Here is a 21,473-nt window from a genome sequence, read left to right on the forward strand (position 1 = left end):
TGATTTATTTTCAGGGTGGTGTCCTGCGTTCCGCCAGATGCTGGCCTGCAAAGCACACCCTGGACAGTGTTGTTGGACTTGGACTCTGTTAACCCAGGATTGAGTTTGTTCCAGTACTGCCTGCACTTACAACAGGTCCATGCCTCTATACCCTGGCCAGGTGCTGTGCTAGTAAAGCTTCCTGATAATTACAGGGTAAAAGGGTGTGCTCATAAATGTGGGCCTAATACAAACAGAGGAGAAATAACACAGCAAAAGTGGCAAAAAGCAAGTTTCATGCATCAAAACACTGAATAGGCTGAATCTCACTTGCAAATTAAAGTTGGTATCAAAGGAATGCCATCTCAGTGGGAGTTGAACTAAATGTTCAGATCAGTGTTCTTGCCTCTACTGGACCATCTAACTGCATCCTAGCCAGTTAGATATTCACATCATAGAAGCTAGATATTCCTAACATTTAACTTCAGAGATCCAGGGGAAAAATGTGTGTTTATAATTGTTTTACACTCAACAAATCCTTCGTATAGAGAATATAACTTATAATATTTTACCTCTAAGTGCTTTTTCCTCCAAATGGAAGATGAGCCTGAAAAGATAATCACATATGAAAGCTCAGATGCAGACAGACACCAGTCTCACTAGCAGAACTCCTAGCTTGTAGGTGTTACCAGCACAAAAAGACATGCCCTCCTCCACACAGCTATGCCAGATAATATACAAGCAATTAATTTGGAATCATTGTTGGCAACTCTAGATTTTGTCATTCTATTATTCCAGTCCATAATTTGCATTTTCAAAAACTAAAACAGTAAGGAGTTGGCTGGTAGCTTTTCAGGTCCAATCATGAATAAAGATGAAAGAAGGTAATTATTTCACAGTGAGAAAAATGCAGCCTTAGAATAAGATGACATGGGTATCAATTCCAGCTCTGCTACTTAATAGAGATGGAATATCAGGAAGTTTCCTTAACTTGATGAAGTCCACATTTCTTCATCTAAAATGGGGAGGATAACATCAATACAGAATAGTTGTTACTGATCTCTAAGGGTTGGCAGGAAGATCCTAGTCCTACTACTATTTACCACATAGCCTTGATTAAATTTCTACCTGAAATCCCTTAATTTGTCAATCTACTTTGGTTTCCATGCTTCAAGATGGCAGAGAAACATTTTTGAAAAAGAAGTTCTCAGGTCAGCTAGCATTATTGCATATCGCAGATGCAGTTTAAATGTCACCTCCTCTGTGAAGCATTCTTGTTTCACCTTGCTCTCATGGCAGCCTACAGTCTAGGGAGCGGAAACAGAAATCAACCCGTAAGTTAATATGGTGATTAAGTGCTTAAGTGTCATGAAGAAAACAGCAGGGATAGACATAATGGTAGATAGTCAATAAGGACGGCGGAAGAAATTCTTCCTGAGATGTCATTTGAGTAAAAACCTGAAGGAGGTGACAGACTGAGCCATGTGGAGAACTAGGCAACGGAACTTCAGACAAGGAAACAGCAAGTGCAAAGGCCCTGGGGTGCAGAGAAAACAACAACAGTGTGCTAGAGAGGATTAGCAGGGGGAGACAATAGGTGATATCAGAGGGGCTTCGGGAGCCAGGTCATGGGGGACCTTTCTTAGAGAGTGAAGTGGAAATCCATTGCAGGGTTCTGAGCAGGGGAGGGATGAGATCTAGCATGTTTTCTAAAATTTGTGTTGAGAATAGACTGAAGGGCGTTAAAGGCTTGAAGCAGGGACACTAGTTAGGGAGGCTACTATAATAATTCAGGTGCTCCATACTGATGGCTCCACACTGAAGCTCCAGTGTGGTAGAAGTACAGGTGGAGAGCAGTGATTGAAGGGAAAGTCAAGAGTGTTTCCTGATCAGCTGGATATCTACTGGGGGAGAAAGAAAGAAGGAATTTAGCCTGAACAGCTGGGATGACAGAGAAGTTAAGTGTGGTGGGGCTGAGTATAGAGCAGGTTTAGTGGGAAGGGAGATTAGCAGTGATGTTTCAGACATATTAAGTTCACGATGCCCACTAGACACATATAGGTAGTCCAGTAAGCAGTTGAATATATGAGTTTAAATTGAAGAAACAACACAGTTGCAATGTAAGTTCAGTTGGCACACAAATGGTATTTAAAACTGTGAGAGTAAATAAGATCACATAAGCAGTGAGTGAAGGTCCAGGGCTGAGACATTTAGCAGTGTTGTGATGAGTGGGCCCCAGCTAAGGAGACAGAGAGGCAGTCAGAGAGATGGAAGGAAAAAACTGGGGAGTCTGAGGTCCTGGAGAGCAACTGAAGACAATCTGTCCTGGAGGAATGAGTGATCAACAAGGCCACGTGCTGCCGCCCTGCCTGGTAAAGTGAGTACTGAGAAATGATCGTAAGTTCCTGCCCTGTGGACGCCACGCGACCCTGCCAAGAGTGGTTTTCACAGAGCGGTGAGGGTGAAGGCTTGGGTGGATTATGCTCCGGAGGGTGGGAGGAAATGGAAATGGCAAACGTGGACAACTCTTTCAAAGAGTTTAGCTCTGATGGTAATCAGAGAAATGGTGATCTCTGAAAGGAGATATGCAGTCCAATGAGCGTTTGCTTTTGTTTTTAAGATGGGAGAAATAACAGCGTGTCTGTATGCTGATAAACCAGTTTGGTAGAGAGGGGAATTTTGGTGACTCTGGTCACAGAGGGGAGAGCTGCTGAGCCGTGTCTTGGAGCACATGAGATGGGATGTGATCTGGTGCACAAGTGCGAGACTGACTTTGGCTATTTCACAGATGGTTAATGTAAAAGGGAAACCAGAGGATGTAAACTCAGACGCAAGAGCAGGGGGAAAGACAATGGGGAAGTTCTCCTGTGGAATTCTTCCCGTAACTGCTTTATTTTTCACTGGAAGAGTGAGCAAGACCACCGGATGAAAGTGGAGATGGTGATGCAACACCGAGACTTGAGGAGAGAGGAGAAAGGAACAGACAGTAAAATAACACCCCCCACAAAAATGGTTTTGATCCCCACAAACCAATTCTCTCCGTTGCATGTTTTATTTTAGGGAATATCACAATTCTCCCCACTAGAAAGTATTCTAGATTCTTCCTTCTACTTAACCCTCCACCAAATCAATCCCTCAACCACCTAAACAGAAGTGTAACAAATCCACTCCTAGTCTGGATTATGCAAAAGTCTCCTTACCAACTTCCCTGCTTCCAGACCCAGGGCTTTCTCCATGTATGAACAAATATGGAAATCAAAACCTATCAAGTATCAAATTATGTGGCTCTGGTTAGAGATTAAACAAAGAAAACTCTTCACCCTTAATGCTATGGCCACACAGATCTTTAAATGACAGCAAATGTTTCTTGGCTTAAAACAAAAAACAAAAACAAAAAACCAGCACGTCCTTCGCATGCAGCTTGAGGACGCTTCGTGATCTTGCCTCAGCTTGGCTGCACAGCCTCGCCTCCAGTGCTAAGGTATTTACTAGACACGTTCCCTCCAATCTTGATCCATGAGGGAGGCAGAAAACAATGGTGCCGAGAAATAATAAGGATGCACCAGTGAGCATTTTCCATGGGCATTAAGAAGCAAGGTACCAGGCTTCCCTGGTGGCGCAGTGGTTGAGAGTCCGCCTGCCGATGCAGGGGACACGGGTTCGTGCCCCGGTCCGGGAAGATCTCACATACCGCGGAGCGGCTGGGCCCGTGAGCCATGGCCGCTGAGCCTGCGCGTCCGGAGCCTGTGCTCCGCAAAGGGAGAGGCCACAACAGTGAGAGCCCCGCATACCGCAAAAAAAAAAAAAAAAGAAGCAAAGTACCTAAGCTACACACAAACATTGATCTCATGAAGACCTGCATTTGCGACATAACATTTTAGAAGACTTTTAATACCTCGATGGTTTGCTGCAGCTCAAACAGCAAGCATCTTCCTCTTCTTCTCCTCAGCCCTCCTCTTTCAATTCTACTTCCTCTTTTCCCTTTGATATCAAGCCAATCTGGCAGAGCACATACCCCAACTTGCCACCTTATTTAAACCTAGTCTGTGTTACCTCTGGTAGTTCATATTATTTTTAGTATATGAAAGGTTGAGAAGTACTAAGTTTTAAGATTTTTTTATTGAAGTATGGCTGATTTATAAAGTTTCAGGTGTACAGCAAAGTGACTCCGTTTATACACACACACACACATACACACACACTATTCTTTTTCAGATTCTTTCCATTATAGGTTATTAGAAGATACTGAATATAGTTTCCTGTGCTATACAGTAGGCCTTTGTTTAAGATATTATTTTAATTAACAAGCAGAGTTCCTCATTTATCATCTGAACAGTTTTTTAAGGAAAGAGACTAAAGCCTCAAAATGCGCATAGTACTTTTGGTGGTTTCACAACATCTCCACACATTCTTTGATACTCTTCTCTTCAAGAGGTGGAGCCTAACTGCCCTCCCCGGGTTCGGGCTGGACCTGATGCCTGGCTTCTGATGAATGGTTATCGTGAGGCGAAGGTGAACAGGTCTGGGGACTTGGTCATACAAGGCAGTGCCTCTTCCTGCTTGCTCACTCTGCCACGTGCTGAGTACACGGAGTGACTTGTGGAGAGACCCGCTTGGCCAGGAACTGAGGCCTCCTGCCAAAAGCCACGCGAGTGAGCCCTCTGAGAAGTGAACGCTCGAGCGTGAGTCAGGCGCCCCCTGCTGCCTCCTGAGTGCGGCCACAGGCAGGGAACCTGGGCCAGAAGCACCCAGCCAGCTGGGCCGCTCTGGCATTTCTGAACCACAGAAACTGAGATAATGAAGGCTGTTGTTCAGAATCACTAAGCTTAGGGTAATTTGTTATGCTGCAAGAGATCACTAATATACTTACGATCATCAAATAATCTGTAATAATCAAATGGATCTGGAATTCTAAATCCAGGTCATTTTCATTTTATCACTGCTACCAAGTGACACCAAAAAAAAAAAAGAAAATTATGATTCAAAAATTTTATAAGATAACATTTATACTTTTATTTAAATTCTGCCTAGAATATTAATTTCCACTCTATGGTAGATGAGAAACAAGTAGGAACTTTTAGATGAGGATTTAATAAGAAGGAATACAGAGTACATAGTTTATAAAGCACTTTACCTATATAATCTTGGCTCTTAGATGAATGTAGATGTTTGCATATATATATATATATATATATAGAGAGAGAGAGAGAGAGAGAGAGAGCGCAGCAGTTTCACTGACAACCACCTTAACTCTTTAGGAATGCATGAAAATTATTTAATAATCAAAATCCATCCCCAGGTCTAATTATGTGGTTCTGGGTCAGATATTATACAAAGAAATCGTTTATGCTTATCTGCAACTGGTTCCAGACCTCTACTAGTCATAATTCAGGATCTATATAAAAATTCTCAAAATTAAACTTACAAATGCTCTATCAAATTAAAAATGCAATGCATTCCAACAAGTGCTGGAATGGTTATTCTAAAACTGCCAATGAAGATAAACCCCATATTGAATAAATCAGAGCATTCAGTCTGAACCAAATTTTCTGAGCATTCAAAATGAGATTTGGGTAAATATAGCCTACCATTAACTTAATCTTCAGCCTCAAGCTTTTATTCACTCTTTCTTCTTCTCCTGGATCAGTAGTGTAACCTCAGGGATTGAACCTACTAGCATTATGTTTTTCATCTGATGCTCTTGAGAAATGTTTTTTCCCTTAGGAAAGCGGTTACTGTCTTCTTTGTAAAATACACTTATTATTTAAAGGGTAATGTGGAAAAAGAAAAAGAAAAGATCTTCACCATCACCATATCAAGTCCAGAACCGACGGAAACTTTTCGGAGTATTTTAGTTTTGTTGCTAAAACAAAGCTATGAGAAAATATCACAGGGGAATAAATGCAATGGACAATTTATAAGTTTTCAAAAAACACGTAACTAGCCAATTCTTTAAGACTAAAATAGATCTAGATCAGCTGACAGTCTGCAATTAAACTCTGCTTATTCTTATAGCTGTATTCTCATCCAGTCTGACTTGCAATTGTAGGATTATGTATAAAGCTGTAATGTTCTTCATCTGTTCCAAGCTTACATGACAAGTTTAAGAAAAGCCCTAGTCAGTAGTGAGAGCAGAATACCATAAGCAAGCATCTACCCTGTCTCCGCCCTCTCACAGAAAGCATGTTCAAGCTTCCTCTCTTAAGCCTGTGGGATAAACACAGCAGGGATCTGCTGTATGAAACCACAGCTTTCATTCTTCCTGCGATTCCTCCAGTTCTTGAAATTCACAGACTTTCCTTTGAAATTGGGTGCTGAATATTTAACTCATTTAACATTTGTTTTGTTACCTTGTATTGATATTTGCTTTTTGGTATATAAGATCTCCCTCTTATTGAAATTGAAAAAAAAGTTTCTAAGTATCTTCCGTGCTTCATTTTTTTAATATCCTCACTGCCTAGACCAGGACTCTACATATTGCAGTGCAGTGATTCAACAATTACTTTCAAAACAAGATAATTTGTGGGGGGGGGGGGGATGAGAATATTTTTAACTTAGGCGGGGGATGAGCAGATAAAATTATGTAGCTTAAAAAAATAAATAAAAATTAAAAAAATGTTATGTAGCTTAAATTCTAGAAAACATTTACTTTTATATAAGTTGGAATTACACATTTGCTTCCATTAATGCTTTACTTTATGATTTTTGGCAGGCATTAAATCTCATTGATTCATCAAAGCATTATATTTATTTCATAAAAATCTCATAAAATTCGCTGATATTTTTTGAAGTTTTTCACTGTTCTTTTAAAAGAAGATATAAACAATTGGATAGTTAGATAAAAATGCTCCTTTATTACACTGTAAAAAAAACTTATCATAATTCTTTTATTACAACTGCTATATTTGCATCAAAGAATTATATCATCAAATATGATAAAATAAAATCAAAATGATAAAAACAGAGAAGGAGGATAAGAGCTCTGATTCCAAATTAGATTTTTACTTAATAACTGGAGTTGACATTCAATCAAGAGAAAACAGGTATCAGCCTAGCCTGACATTATTGGATATAATCTCTACCTCAGATCAATATGAAATTTTCACAGAATTTGCACTATTTCACAATGTCCTGGCTTCTACCTCATTGGTGCAGCCCCTATAAATTAAAAAAAAAAAAAAAAAGCACTCATCTCCACCATGTCATAACAAGCAATACTTCAAGAGAGGGCAGTATTTCAGAAATAGGTCATCTGAGCTTAGAGAGAAAGAGTTGAGTTTCCCTGCACTTCTTTACTAAACATAAAAGAACCATCTGATTATGGAAATAACTAATGCATGTGACAAAAATAAAAAAACTGATCCAAGTGCCCAGGTCTGAAAAATCCAGTGTTAAGCCTGAAAGAAATTTAACAGCAGCTCTAAAAATTCACACACTTGCTGCACGTTTTTTTCATGATGCTTCCTGTGCATATCACAGAGCACACTGGCCCAGATTAACATCAAACATGCTCCTGTAACCCTTTCATCCCTGGTAAAGATTTCTTGTTTACTGGATGGACTCCTCTTAAGACATTATAGAGGATGTGACTCTGACCCCTCTTTCTCTCCCCCGCCCCTGCTCCCTGCCCTTCTTTCTCCCCGCCACCACTCTGTCTCATTTTAAAGAGTCCTTCTGCAGGGTGGTTGCAACACTGAACTTTGAAGAGCCATCAGAATATAGCCAGGTCTCCTTGTCTCCACCTTCAAGCCCTGCTTCTACACGGAGCCACATCTCACATCAGTGCACCTCCCACCCCCAAATCAACAGTAACCTAAATGTTTACTGCAGCGGCTCAAGAAAACACTGAGGGGGAAGAAAGGAGAGTGTAGTCATCATCCACGGCAGAATTTTAAGAAACCCTCTTGCCTAGATTTAAATCTCAGCTTTGCCAGTTTTTAGTTATGTGACTTTGGCCAAGTTCCCTAAATGTCCCGTGTCTCAGTTTCATCATCTGTTAAGTGGGAATAAAATAATGACTACCTCCTATGGTTGTTATGAAGATTAAATGAATTAATATATGTCAAGTCCCTAGAATAGTTTCCACAGGATAGGCAGTTATTTCCAAAGTCCTACTCTGTCGTCCCTCAAGCCATTCTGTCATAGAGCCTGGGCTGGCTCTCTTCTCTCCCCAGACCCCTTTACTTTTTGTCTTCATTCATCTTCTCTAGCCAGTAGCTCTCTGACCTTTCCAAAATAAATTATTTTAGCTTCCTCTAGCTTCTTCAGTCCCCACTCCCACACACACACACACACACACACACACACACACACACACACACACTTTGCCAGTTAACACCATTGTCTTAGAAGGGAGTACGGAGAGGGGAAAATTGCAAAAACTTATCCTCTGTCATTTAAAAAAAAAAATCTGTCACAGAAGTTTTAGGAATATCTATGATCCTGACTTCTAAAAAAGCATTGCACTATTATGCTTATAACACTAATGAAAATAACTCCTGAAAAATTTTAATTGGTTGAGATACTTCACTAGAGGCGGATGAAGTGATTATACATTTTACTGAATCTTAAAAATCTTCCTGAATTTTCTGGACTATGTTGTAGTTCAGACTTTAGTGTTCAATATTCAACTGCTCCCTTCAGGCAGCTCTCCAGAGTTGGTACCTTAAGTAACTGGGGTCACTAAAAGGTACCAAGGACTGTTTTATAAACAGTCAGTAATGACATTTCTTCTTAGGTTCCTTGGTAAATTAGTTGGAATCAGTGTTGGCTTACTCAATACAACTGGACGAATACAAAGAGAAGAAACCAAATTTACTTTGCCTCATTCATATTATGAGGAAAAACAATGAAAAGTACTTTTCTTTTACGCTTAAAGTTTGTTACAGGGTAACAGACCAGTTAAGTCAGGGACCGAGCTGCTTGTCATTTGCTCCCAGCTGTTTGGTTATTATGTGGCTGATGACCTCTGCATACAACTTTATCATTCCTTGTTTCTCATAAGAGTTCAGTTAGTTCTATGTCTCCTTTAAAAAATAACAGCTGACATTCATTGATCACTCCCAGTGTGCCAGAAAGTATGGGAAGCCCTTTGCATGCACGAACACATTCAACCTTTACAACAACCCTGTGAGGCAGGTCCTTTCATAACCCTCATTTTGCAGATGAGGAAACTGAGGATCAAGGGGATTAACCAGCTCCCTCCTGGTTACTCATCATGTAAGTGGTGAGGGATTCAAGCCCAGAGCAAGCAATCTTAACAATTACTCCCCAAAGCCTTACTGTGACTCTCCATTTTGATTTCAAAAGCTTCGTGGGAGAAAGAGTACTTTCTATTACGTGTACACAACAGCAAACATTGCCCTGAGTTTGTTTATATAGCTATAAATTTAAGGATAATTCTGGAAGTCGTATATGGCATCTTCTTAGGGGCCTTGGTTCTCGGTCAGCCAAAGTACTTTTTATACTTCAACAGCCATGCTGAGTGTATGCCTGTTTTTCTGACTGTTTCTCTTCATTCCTTTTTTTCTGAAGAAATAATTCTCACAGGAAATAATTTCAAACCAGGCAGGGTGAGCGTGGGAGGAGAGGGAACAAGGGGGAGAGGACAGAGAATAGGGAGGGTCAGCAAGATGTTTAAAAAGCTGTTTGGAAACCTTCCCATCAGTAAAGTTACTAAGACTCCAGTGAAGTTACGGAAGGTTGTTTATCTCATGAAATGCTTCATGTGAAAAAACTTTTGTGGAAACCAGTGAAGAGCTCAGCCTTCATATCAAGTTATCATAGGGTGAAACAGACAGTAGGAGAGGATGAAGGAGCATGGAGGAAGATCGCCCTGAGGATGCTGAGGAGCCCAGCAGAAATCTTAAGGAGAGCTCTGGACAATCACAATCTGGGGACCTGCAGCTGAACCCACTTTAATCAGGTCTGTTAATGAGCAGACGACCCCCGACTGAGAGTGGGGTTATTCATTCATGCAATCAAATTTAATGGCTAAGATTTTAAAAAAATTGACCATACCATGCGTTGCCTCGGATGTGAAGCAACTGCAACTCTCATACATTGCTGGTAAAAAAGCAATATGGTACAGCCACTTTGGAAAGGAGCTTGGAAGTTTCTTATAAAATTAAACATACACCCACCATTTGACCTGGAAATTCCCCTCCTATATATTTACCAAGGAGAAACGAAAACACGTCCACAAAAAGACCTGTATGCAAACAGTGGCTTTTCTTCTAACAGACAAAAACTGGAAACAACTCAAATGTCTATCGACAGATGAATGGATTATCAAATTGTGGCAGATCCATACCAAGCAATAATCACTCAGCAATAAAAAGGAACACACTACTGACACGCAATAACATGGATGAATCTCACAAGCATTATGCTAAGTGAAAGAAGCCAGACACACAAGACTACATACTGTATGACTCCACTTATATGATTTATATGACACTCTAGAAAAGGCAAAACAACAGTGACAGAAAACAGATCAGTGATTCTCAGGGGCTGGGGGTTGAGGGAGGAGGAGGTCAACTACATGGGAAATATCTGAGGGGACAGAAATGTTCTGTATCTTGATTACAGTGGTGGTTATATAACTGTACATGCATTTGTCAAAAATTCATCAAATTATACACTTAAAATGGGTGAATTTTATGGTACGTAATTTATACCTCAATACAGTGGGGATTTTTGTTATTGTTGTTTTAGTTTAAATCATCCTCACTGGTAGTCATAAAGACAGAAACGCGTGTACCCAGAGGACGCTCTCTTACAGAAGGGCAGTCTCACCTACTTCACCCTGTTGATTTTGCTACACATCCTCATGGGTTCCCCCAATCCCCATTGTTCATGCTATTTAAAAAGAGATATTTAACCAGAGCATGATTCAAGCTGAATCTCTCACCCAGTACAAAGTTGTTTTTCAGGCCATGGTTTTAAAACATACTTACAAATTAAAAGCTGAACATCATCTTTTTAAGTGCACACAATCATAATCCTTGGTTTATAACTAGGGCAGCCAGATAAAATATAGGATGTCCAGTCAAATTTAATTTTAGATGAACAACAAATAATTTTTTAGTATAACTATGTCCCCAATATCGCATAAGACATGTCTTTTATTTGCTTTATCTAGCAGTCTGCTTAAGAACACCACTGGTCCATGCATGGGCTTTTCAATTTTATTTATTCATTCACAATTAATTAGCTAATTAATTACTGAATCTCATATGCATGTTGTAGCTGCAGGAATTTTTAGTAACTGTGGCTGTAACTACCCTCTTAAAAAACCATGTAGCGACTCTAAGGCACTGAGAACGTATCTTAGACTACTGATAAGTGACTGATTTAGGATCCTGTTCATCAAAATATCTGTAGACCCAGTGCATCAGCATCAACTTGTTGCTTGTTAGAAAAGAATCTCACTCAGGTCTCACCTAGACCTACTGAATTCAGAATCTGCATTTTAACATCCATATGCACATTATTGTTTTAGAAGCACTGATTTAGAAAACCGTGTTTTAGGAAAATTCCCAAGGGCATATGCAGGGTGGATTAAAGGGAAATTGACTTAAAGTACAGAAACCCCTCACAAGAATATTTTAAAAGTTCAGGCATTACTTCAAGATCTGAATTATGGTACAGGCAGCAGGAATGAAAAGAAAGGGATCAAAATGAGAAACAGTAACAGACAAAAAAAAAAAAAAAAAATCAATGGGACTTGGTAAAGGACTGGATGGAGGACGGAGAGGAAAGATGTCAGAATCTGAATATAAATCAAGTAGAACCAGCAAAGTGTTTCCTGTATCCCTGGCAGTGGTTCTCAACCTTAGCAGCACATGATAACCACCTGGGAGCTTTAAGAGATACCGATGCCTAGGTCCCAACACCAGAGATTCTGATTTAAGGTGAAACCTGGGCATTAGAATTTCAAAATGCTCCCCAGGTGATTTTATGTGCAGCCAAGGTTAAGAACCACAAATATGGGCTCTTTCAACCTATTTGTTTTCACTTAGGAAAATGATTCAACCCTGGTTACGCTTTAGAATTATTGGGGGATCTTTAAAAATGTATCCGTATCTAGACCCTGCCCTTCGAGATTCTAATTTAATTGGTAATATTTTAGAGTCTCACAGTTGATTGTAATGTGTAGACAGGGCTGAGGACACTCAATTGAAGCATTCAGTTTAAATGATGATTAACTATTTTTTTTTCTCAAATAAATGTAAAATGAAGAGAGAATTCAGTGCTTACAGAATCCAAACCTTCTAGTTAGGTGAAATATAAACCAACCTATTTTCATTTGCTTGTTACAATTTCACAATAAATTTTGCTTGGTGTTATATACAATTTCTATTTTTTCAAAACCTCATTTTGAACCCAAACAAAAAAATCAGCTGATTACCACTGCCACTGGATAACCATTTATGAAATAAGCGTTATTCAGATGTGTAAAATATAACATGAAATAAATTAATTACAACCACAATTATACATCCTAGGATTCAGTAAGGTCCTCAGGAAAGAGGGGTAAAGAAATGACATGTCTAGGGACTTCCCTGGTGGCGCAGTGGTTAAGAATCTGCCTGCCAACGCAGGGGACATGGGTTTGAACCCTGGTCCGGGAAGATCCCACACGCCGTGGAGCAACTAAGCCCATGTGCCACAACTACTGAGCCTGCGCTCTAGAGCCCGTGAGCCACAACTACTGAGCCCGTGTGCCACAACTACTGAAGCCCACGAGCCTAGAGCCCGTGCTCCACAAGAGAAGCTACCTCATTGAGAAGCCCGTGCACAGCAACAAAGAGTAGCCCCCATTCAACGCAACTAGAGAAACCCCATGTACAGCAATTAAGACCCAACACAGCCATAAATAAATAAATACATACATTTATTAAATAAAAAGAAATGACATGTCTAAAATTTATTTCTAAGTCAAAGTAAAGTATCAGGAGTCAACCCTATTACTAAAGTCTAAATAAAAAACATCAAGCAGAACATTTAAGCACTTTATAGTTAACTTGTCACTACAGCATTATTTCGTAAGTGTGCAAAGTGAAAAATTGTTTTCAAAAAGAAAAATGTTTCTAAATGACCTTTTAGAATAAAATGGAAAATTGGCTTACCTCTTCCCTATGATTCTTAATTGGCATACAAAGAATACTTTGTGTCTTGTAGCCTGTAATTTGGTCAACTTCTGCATTGAACCGAGGATCCTAGTAAGGAAGAAGAAATTCAATTTAGTGACTGACCTGTTCAAAGACTGATTTGATTTTTCTGATTTATAGGATTAGAGAAATCTAATTGTCGACTCACCTTGTTGCTCTGAATGGCAATTTCATCATTGTAAAAGGCATCGAAGCATACAAGTACATATCGTCTTTGACAAAGATAAATTTAAGGGTTTTTTAGCAGCTAGTATTTATGAAAAAAATACAGATGTAAACAAATGTTAAGAAATAAAGGAAATTCAAAATATTAACCAATTTAGATAGCCTCACTTAAACTCAGGAAAAAGTGGCAACTCTCCTCCTCTGTAATACAATTTGCCTATTCCCATCGCACTGATTCTTCTGAAAAAGAAAAGCATCTTTGGTCTGAAACTTTTCCTGTAAAACCCACCACCTCCAAAATGACCTTTTCAATACTGACTTGACTTCCCTTGTTGTTTCGTAAGAATTAAAATCTTATCTTTCTTTTTGTATATAATAAAACTGCATGGCCTTCATCAGACTACAAACAATTCCTCAGTCTTCTGAATCTCTTTCCCCTTTACAAAGTACATCTTCCCACATCCAATAATCACAAAGGACTGCTGAAAGGTGTAAAAGTTCTAAATGTGGGTTAAAGAAAGAAAGATACAGGCTATCTTCCATTAAACCAGATTGAGAAGATCAAAGGTAGGCTGTAAATTCTATGAGGGTCTTTTTTTGGTTCACCACACTGTATTCCCAAGATTAGCATAGGAACTCAAAAACATCTGTTAAACAAATTCATTAACAAATGATATCACAGTTATCCAACATGATCACTTTTAGCTTACTATAGTTTAAAGCAAACCTTATAGGTAGGAGGAAAAATATACTCAAGGAAATGGACACAGACCAGCACATGAGATACAATTAGAAGGGAAGCAAACATACCAGAACATAAACATCTGAATGAATATTGTTCCCTTCAAAGCAATAGCCTTGGGAACTTACATGCTCGACCTAATAATAGCATTATTGTTCTAAAAACTCTGCTTTTGGAATTCCCTTCAGAAAATATGGAATAGTCACACTGGAAAAATCCTCATCTTTGAAGGTCATTTCCTTTTTTTTTTTTTTTTAATTAGTCTAAAGTCATGCAAAGCCAAAGCTGTGAATGAAGTAAACGATTCCATCAACTCGGGTCAGAAATGAGGCCGATTTTCCCCATGGGAGGATCAAACATGGCATTAAAGGCAATTTCAAAAGAAGAGTTATAAAATGGTAGAAAATCAATACAAATATTTTATATTATAAATATACACGACTGCATTTTTAGTTTTTCTGCAAACATGCTCAAAGTTATACTGAAAGACAGAGAAAACCTTGGCTCAATGTTTCCAAAAAACAGTTCTTAAATAGCATACTATATTGCAAGGTATCTAAAGAAAGCAGACAGGATACTGACACGGACAAATTAAAAGAAGATAAAAATTATGAATTTATATAGTGAATTATTCTACAAGCTAATAATCAAATTACGAATAGAAATGTATCCTCAGCAATTATTTTGTTAACGAATATCTGAATTACAAGACCAATTTATAAAAAAGAGGATTAAACCCAACTATCTAATCAAAGCAAGAGTCTGAAATTAGTAGCACTTTCATAGAATTTTTTTGTGCATACTGGAAGTTTAAAATAAACAGCAGCCCTGGATTTCATTCTTCATTGAAGGAGGTAGGAGTAATGTATACTTCAAAATCACTTTAAGTGAATTTTGGCATCTCAAAGAATTTTTCCTTTAATAATGTACCCAGTGCAGGGGCTATAAACACATAGAGAACTTCTAACCCCTCTAGGTCCAAGTAAACATTGAAAGAAAAATGGAGCACTATTATTTCATTATTATTGTGATTATTTCTTTCACTGTTTATGAGAACATGACAGTGTAAAAAAACCCACAAAGCTTAGATATCCATCTCCCATACTAAAACAACTAGTACCAGACTTGCCCTCCTGCTGAAAAATACAAGATTAGACAAAATACATGCGATAACTAAACTACACACAGTGAAGAAGGGAATACACATGATGGCCTTGCAATAATCCGGTTCCTCCTGGGGGCAGGCAGGTGGTATCCTGGGGGCAGGCAGAGTAACAGTTCCAAATAGAACTGAATTCAGGGCTTCTAAAGTGGCTGGTATGTGCAAGGCAAAGTACCTGATAAGAGAGGCTGTGCTTTGGGTGGGGTTAGGGGTATAAAGGAGGAGTGGCAGAAGAGTGAGTGGCTAGTCATTTCACAGACATGTATTTGGCAAGACTCTAAGAGACCTAGCAAAGATTACCTGTTGAAGGCTGAAAGTGAATGGTGATAACCAATTCTAAAAATGTTTGAAGACACTGGGGTTCTACCCACCAGAGGAGATACCTCACTAGGCACCTCAGGCATTCAGTTGAGACACAGAAAGGCTACTCCTTGGGGGGTAAGGACCTGAGCAGCATTCCCTAAGACTAAATTTAAAACTAAAGTAGATCCATCCTAACAAATAATAACACCAAACCTGACAGGACTGAAAGGATCTTCCAGTAACTCCACTGTCTACAAGAACAAAGGTCAGCTCTGTTTTAAAGGAAGTTGATATAATCCAAATGCCCTACAACAAAACATTTGCAATGTCCAGCATACAATAAAGAAAATCACAATGCATGTGAAGAAACAGGAAATTGAAACCCACAGTGAAGAAAAAAAGCAGTCAATAGAAAATGACCCCAAGATGATTCAGATGTTGGAATTAATAAACAGGGACCTCAAAGCAGCTATTATAAATGTATTTAAGGACTGAAGAGAAAATATGGTAATAATGAACAGATGGAAATCTCTGCAGAAAGAAAAAGTATTTTTAAAAAGCCAAATGTAAATTCTAGAACTGAAAAGTACAAAGTCTAAAACCAAGAGTTCACTGACGGATTTAACAGCAGATTGGAAACAACGGAAGCATCAGTGAACCTGAAGACAGATGGACAGAAAGTATCCAATCCAAAGGACTGAGAGGACAAAAAAAAAAAAAAAAACAACCTGTAAAAAGTTAACAGAGCCTCAGTGTTCTGTGGGACAACATCAAATAGTCTAACATATATACAACTGGAGTCCAAAGAGAAGAGAATGGAGCAGAAAAAATATTTAAACACATGACCAAAAATTTCCCAAAGTTAGTGAAAACCTTAAATATATACACAGTGTGAAAATGATATATACTATGAAACATATAAGGTGAAAAATGAAGCCGAGCAGACTTCTCATAAGAAAAGTGAAAATCAGAAAAATGTGGGAGAACTTTTTAAGTGTTAAAAGAAAACTACTATTAAGTGAGAATCTTCTAGACAGTGAAAATATCTTTCAAGATTACAGGCAAAATAAAGCCATTTTCAGATAAACAAAATCAGAGAATTCGTCACCACCAGACCAGTACTAAAGAAATGTTAATGAGAGTTCTTCAGCTTGAAGAGAAAGATAAGAGATTCTACAGAAGGGAGTAAAGAGCTTGGAACATGGCTTAAGCACATGCACAAATATATGAAGAATAAAGAAACGAATCCACAAAGATATTGCTATGATTTATGTCAATGAGTGTACTGCCTATGTTTTCCTCTAGGAGTTTTATAGTATCTGGTCTTACATTTAGGTCTTTAATCCATTTTGAGTTTATTTTTGTGTATGGTCTTAGAAAATGTTCTAATTTCATTCTTTTACATGTAGCTGTTCAGTTTTCCCAGCACCACTTATTGAAGAGACTGTCTTTTATCCATTGTGTATTCTTGCCTCTTTTGTCAGAGATTTGTTATGTGTGTGTGTGTGTGTGTGTGTGTGTGTGTGTGTTATGGAATATTACTCAGCCATAAAAAAGAATGAAATAATGTCATTTGCAGCAACATGGATGGACCTACAGATTACCATACTACGTGAAGTAAGCCAGACATAGAAAGACAAATATTATATGATATCACTTATGTGTGGAATCTAAAAAAGAAAAAAAAAAGACATAAATGAACTTATTTACAAGACAGAAACAGTCCCTCAGACATAGAAAACAAACTTATGGAAAGGGGAGGGTAATAAATTAGGAGTCTGGGATTAACATATACACATTACTATATATAAAACAGATAATCAACAAGGACCTGCTGTGTAGCACAGGGAACTATATTCAATATTTTCTAATAACCTATAAGAGAAAAGAATCTGAGAAAGAACATATATATATATTACATATATAATATATATAATATTATATTATATATATTAAGAAAAGAGGAAGAAAAAATATACCTTGAGGTGTTAGATTGAAGTTGGAGGTAAGAATTCATTGTTTATCATATAGTGAGTAGTTACATATAGGAATAAATAAAATATAAGTGTCTGTGTATATATTTTTTTCCTAGCTCTGTCTGCTGATAAACTAGTAGCAGTGAGCACACCTACTGCCTAGATCCTGGTTTCTAAATACCATCCCCTCCACTGAAAGGAACCAGGGCTCCTTGGGAAAAAGAATGATCATAGGGCTAGGGCAGGGAAAGTAAAAGATGAGTCTGGAACATCTTGTCAAGCAGTTAAAACTTTCAGCTCCCCTAGAAAGCAAGAAAATGCCAAGAGTGATGGGGACATATCAAAAAGACATAGGAGCCGGTAAATCTGATATAATCTGAGAATTTGAATAAATTAAGATAGTAACAGAGCATAACTCATTAAACAAAATAAAAATGTCCATAATGATAGAAATAAATAAATAATGAATGAATAAAGAAGGCAAAGCTCTTCTTTACATTGGAATGCCGACTAATATATATATAAGGTATTATGAAGTTGGAAAATCAGTGGATGACAAAACTGGTAAAGGTACTGATGAGGAATAGAATATCTACACAATATCAAAGTATCTCCTCTTAAGATACTTAATTACAATGGGAAAATTATAACTTTATAGTGAAAAAACCTAGTGGATACCGCTTTAACCAAGTTATCAAATTTAACATCATTAATACTGGGGTAGAGTAACATCATATGCTACCTGGTAACATATGCTAAGAAGGTCTGTGGTATAATAAAAAATACATTGGTCTAGCATAGAGCTCCTCAAACCCTTGGCATTTCCTGAGTGATAGGAGATTCTTTTTATATTCATAACAAACCCCTTACAACCATACCTGAGTTCATGCTAATGAGAAGACCCACGGGGGTGCGGGGGGGCGGGGGAGATGGCCTCAAATAGCTTCAGGATGGGGGCTGGCTGCCAAGTGATTAGAGGATTAGAACTTTCAGCCCCACCACTGACTTCTGGATAGGAGAGAGGGGGCTGAAGCTTGAGTCCAATCACCAGTGGCCATGATTTAATCAACCGTGCCATCAGATCTGAGGGAACTTTTGGGTTGGTGGAGATAACTGTGTGCTGGGATGGTGGTGCACCTCTCCCTTCCCCGGCCCCCGCCGAGAGGTCATGGAAGTTTTGTGTCCCCCGCCTGCCTTGCTCCTTGCCCTATGCATCTCTTCTATCTGGCTATTTCTGAATTGCATCCTCTATAATAAAACTGTAATTTTAAGTAGTGCTTTAGTGCTTTCCTGAGTTCTGAGTCATTTTAGGACATTATTAAACTGGAGCAGGGAGCCCCGGAATTTGTAGTCAGCCAGACATAAGTGTGGCTAGCCTGGGTATCCTATTTAGGGCTGGTATCTGAAGTGGGGACGGCACTGTGGGACTGAGTCCTTAACCTGTGGGGTCTGCATGAACTCCAGGAGCTAGTGTCAGAATTGAGCTGGATTGTAGGACACCCCAGCTGGTGTAGGAGAAGTAAAGAATTGATTGCTGTTTGTAAAACCAAACTAGGTCTCAAGATCAACATCTGTCGTATTCCTGCCAAAACTGCCTGACTTGAATCAATTCAAGAAAAACATTCTACAAGATAACTGGCCTGTATTCTTCCAAACTACATGTAAAGAAAGATAAAGAAACACTGAGAAACTATTCCAGATTTAATGGAGACCAAAGAGATAGGACAAGTATGTGCAATATGTAATCCTGAATTACAGCCTTGATCAGAGTGAAAAGAATAACTATAAAGGACATTCATGGAACAACTGACCAAATTTGACTATGGAATGTTTGATAATAGTACAGTATCATAAAATTTCCAGATTTTGATAAATGTATCACAGTTGTGTAAGAGAATATTCTTGTTATAAACTATACACTGAAATATTTAGTAAAAATGTCTCCAAATGGTTCAGAAAAAAATAATCTGCATATATTACTTATATGTATTATATATAGGAAAAGAATAAAGCAAATGGGGCAAAATATAAACGATTGGAGAATCTGGGTAAAGCGTATACACAAGTTTCTGATGCTGGTCTTGCAACTTTTCTTTAAGCTTGAAATGGTATAAGAATAACAGGAAACAAAAAGGAAATAATACAGTAGACTTGCCAAATTATATGCACTGGTTTTCTTCCACAAAGTGGAATACCTAGAGATTATTAGAACATTGAACAAAGATATAGCAGTTCCCAAACTGTGTTCCCTGGGGCACAATTACACCATGACAAAATTATCAAATTTAATAATTTATCAAAACTAAAGAATTTATCAAAATTAGAACAGTTGCTATTGTTATCTCTTTCCTCTGAAATTCATTTTGGAAATAATTTTATTCACCAGAAATTCACTTGAGCAGCAAGTGAGACCTGCAGGATGAGAGATGGTGAAGATTTATTTACCTGGAAAAGGACTGAAAAGGAAGGAATGAAGTGCGAGTGGGAGGAGTAGCGGCTCCACGGTGAAGGCCACATGAGTGACAATGTGACCCTTCCCTAAGATCCTCCAAGTTTTCTCCCTAGCAATCATAGTATCCATGGAGAGGCTGTCCCATGGAAGCAGGAGAAGAGCCCAGGTTTTGCATTCCAGTTGACTTAGGAAAAAGAGGGCTGTGTAGACAATAGAAATCTGACATAGGAAATCTTGCGGAGTCTTAAGGCTTCCATAAGACGTGGAACCAGGGGTTCAGGCAATCTGTGATGGTTAATTTTATGTGTCAACTTGACTAGGCTAAGGGATACCCAAATAGCTGATAAAACATTACTTCCAGGTGTGCCTGTGAGGATGTCTCCAGAAGAGATGAACATTTGAATCAGTAGAATGAGTAAAGAAGATCTTCATCAATGCCAGTGGGCATCAGCCAATCCCTTGAGTACCTGAATAGAACAAAAAAGGCAGAGGAAGGACAAATTTGCTCTCTAAGATATCCATCTTCTCTTGCCCTCTTGCTGTCCATCAGAGCTCCTGGTTCTAAAGCTTTTGGCCTCAGACACAGACCAGAGTTATACTCTTGGCCCCCCTCATTCTTAGGCCTTCAGACTCTGAATTCCACCATCAACTTTCCTGATTCTCCAGCGTGCAGATGGCAGGCAGACTGTGGAACTTCTAGGCCTCCATATCCAAGTGGCTAATTCCTAGAGTACATCACTTCTTATTTATCTCTATTTATCCCACTGGCTCTGTTTCTCTGAAGAACACTGACTAATACACAATCCAATCTAGATACTGGATGATATCTAGTTTTTATATATGAGGACAATGCCAACACATTTATACAGTTGCTCTGATTATTATGTGTTAATATTTTATTATTATGAAATGCTCTGCCATATTCAAGGAAGTTGCGTGAAGGATGGGCTGAGGAAGGAGGAGATGATGTGTGACTGAACATCACTGGTATTTGTGATCTAATTGAGACTCACTGGTCTACGGTGTTGATCTTGTCTTATATTTTAAAATATGGATGTGTTATTTTATTAGTAATAAAACAGCTGAATCTCCAAGTTTATATCATTCTGTTACAAAGTTTTAAAAAGTGAATCAAATGTTGACCATTTCTTACAATTAATCTATCTAGGAGACTATTATTTCACTCTGAGCTTCAATCTGAGCACTACTCTTATTTCGTGGCCACTTCTTGGTTTTCTACTGCTACATCATAACTTTTAAGTGTTCTACGGTCACATAAGCTAAAGAAATGTGTCATTTTTACAGACACATATTTAAAGAAATAGGACTCAGAAAACATAGAATATACTTTGATATTCTGATTATTTTCACAAAAGGCTATGAGACAGTATTTTGACTATTCAAGCTATGAGTGAGCTAAGTAATGAATTAGCCACTAGCCAACTGACTTCCACTGTTAATACCAATGTAAATTATGTCACAGATCAATCCCACAACTTCTAATGAAATTCCTGGGACA

At 38.4% G+C, this 21,473-nt stretch overlaps 1 protein-coding gene across 1 annotated transcript in view; it reads right to left on the reverse strand.

Annotated features, from left to right (window-relative positions):
• PDE5A (phosphodiesterase 5A) overlaps positions 1-21,473 on the reverse strand; it is a 135,340-nt gene that overhangs the window by 91,633 nt on the left and 22,234 nt on the right. Inside the window, exon 3 of the mRNA XM_065877153.1 lies at positions 13,113-13,202. Coding sequence (XP_065733225.1) covers positions 13,113-13,202 — 90 coding nt within the window. The remainder of the gene's footprint in view (positions 1-13,112; positions 13,203-21,473) is intronic.

The sequence above is a fragment of the Phocoena phocoena genome, chromosome 5 (assembly GCF_963924675.1).
Source record: "Phocoena phocoena chromosome 5, mPhoPho1.1, whole genome shotgun sequence".
Taxonomy (NCBI): domain Eukaryota; kingdom Metazoa; phylum Chordata; class Mammalia; order Artiodactyla; family Phocoenidae; genus Phocoena; species Phocoena phocoena.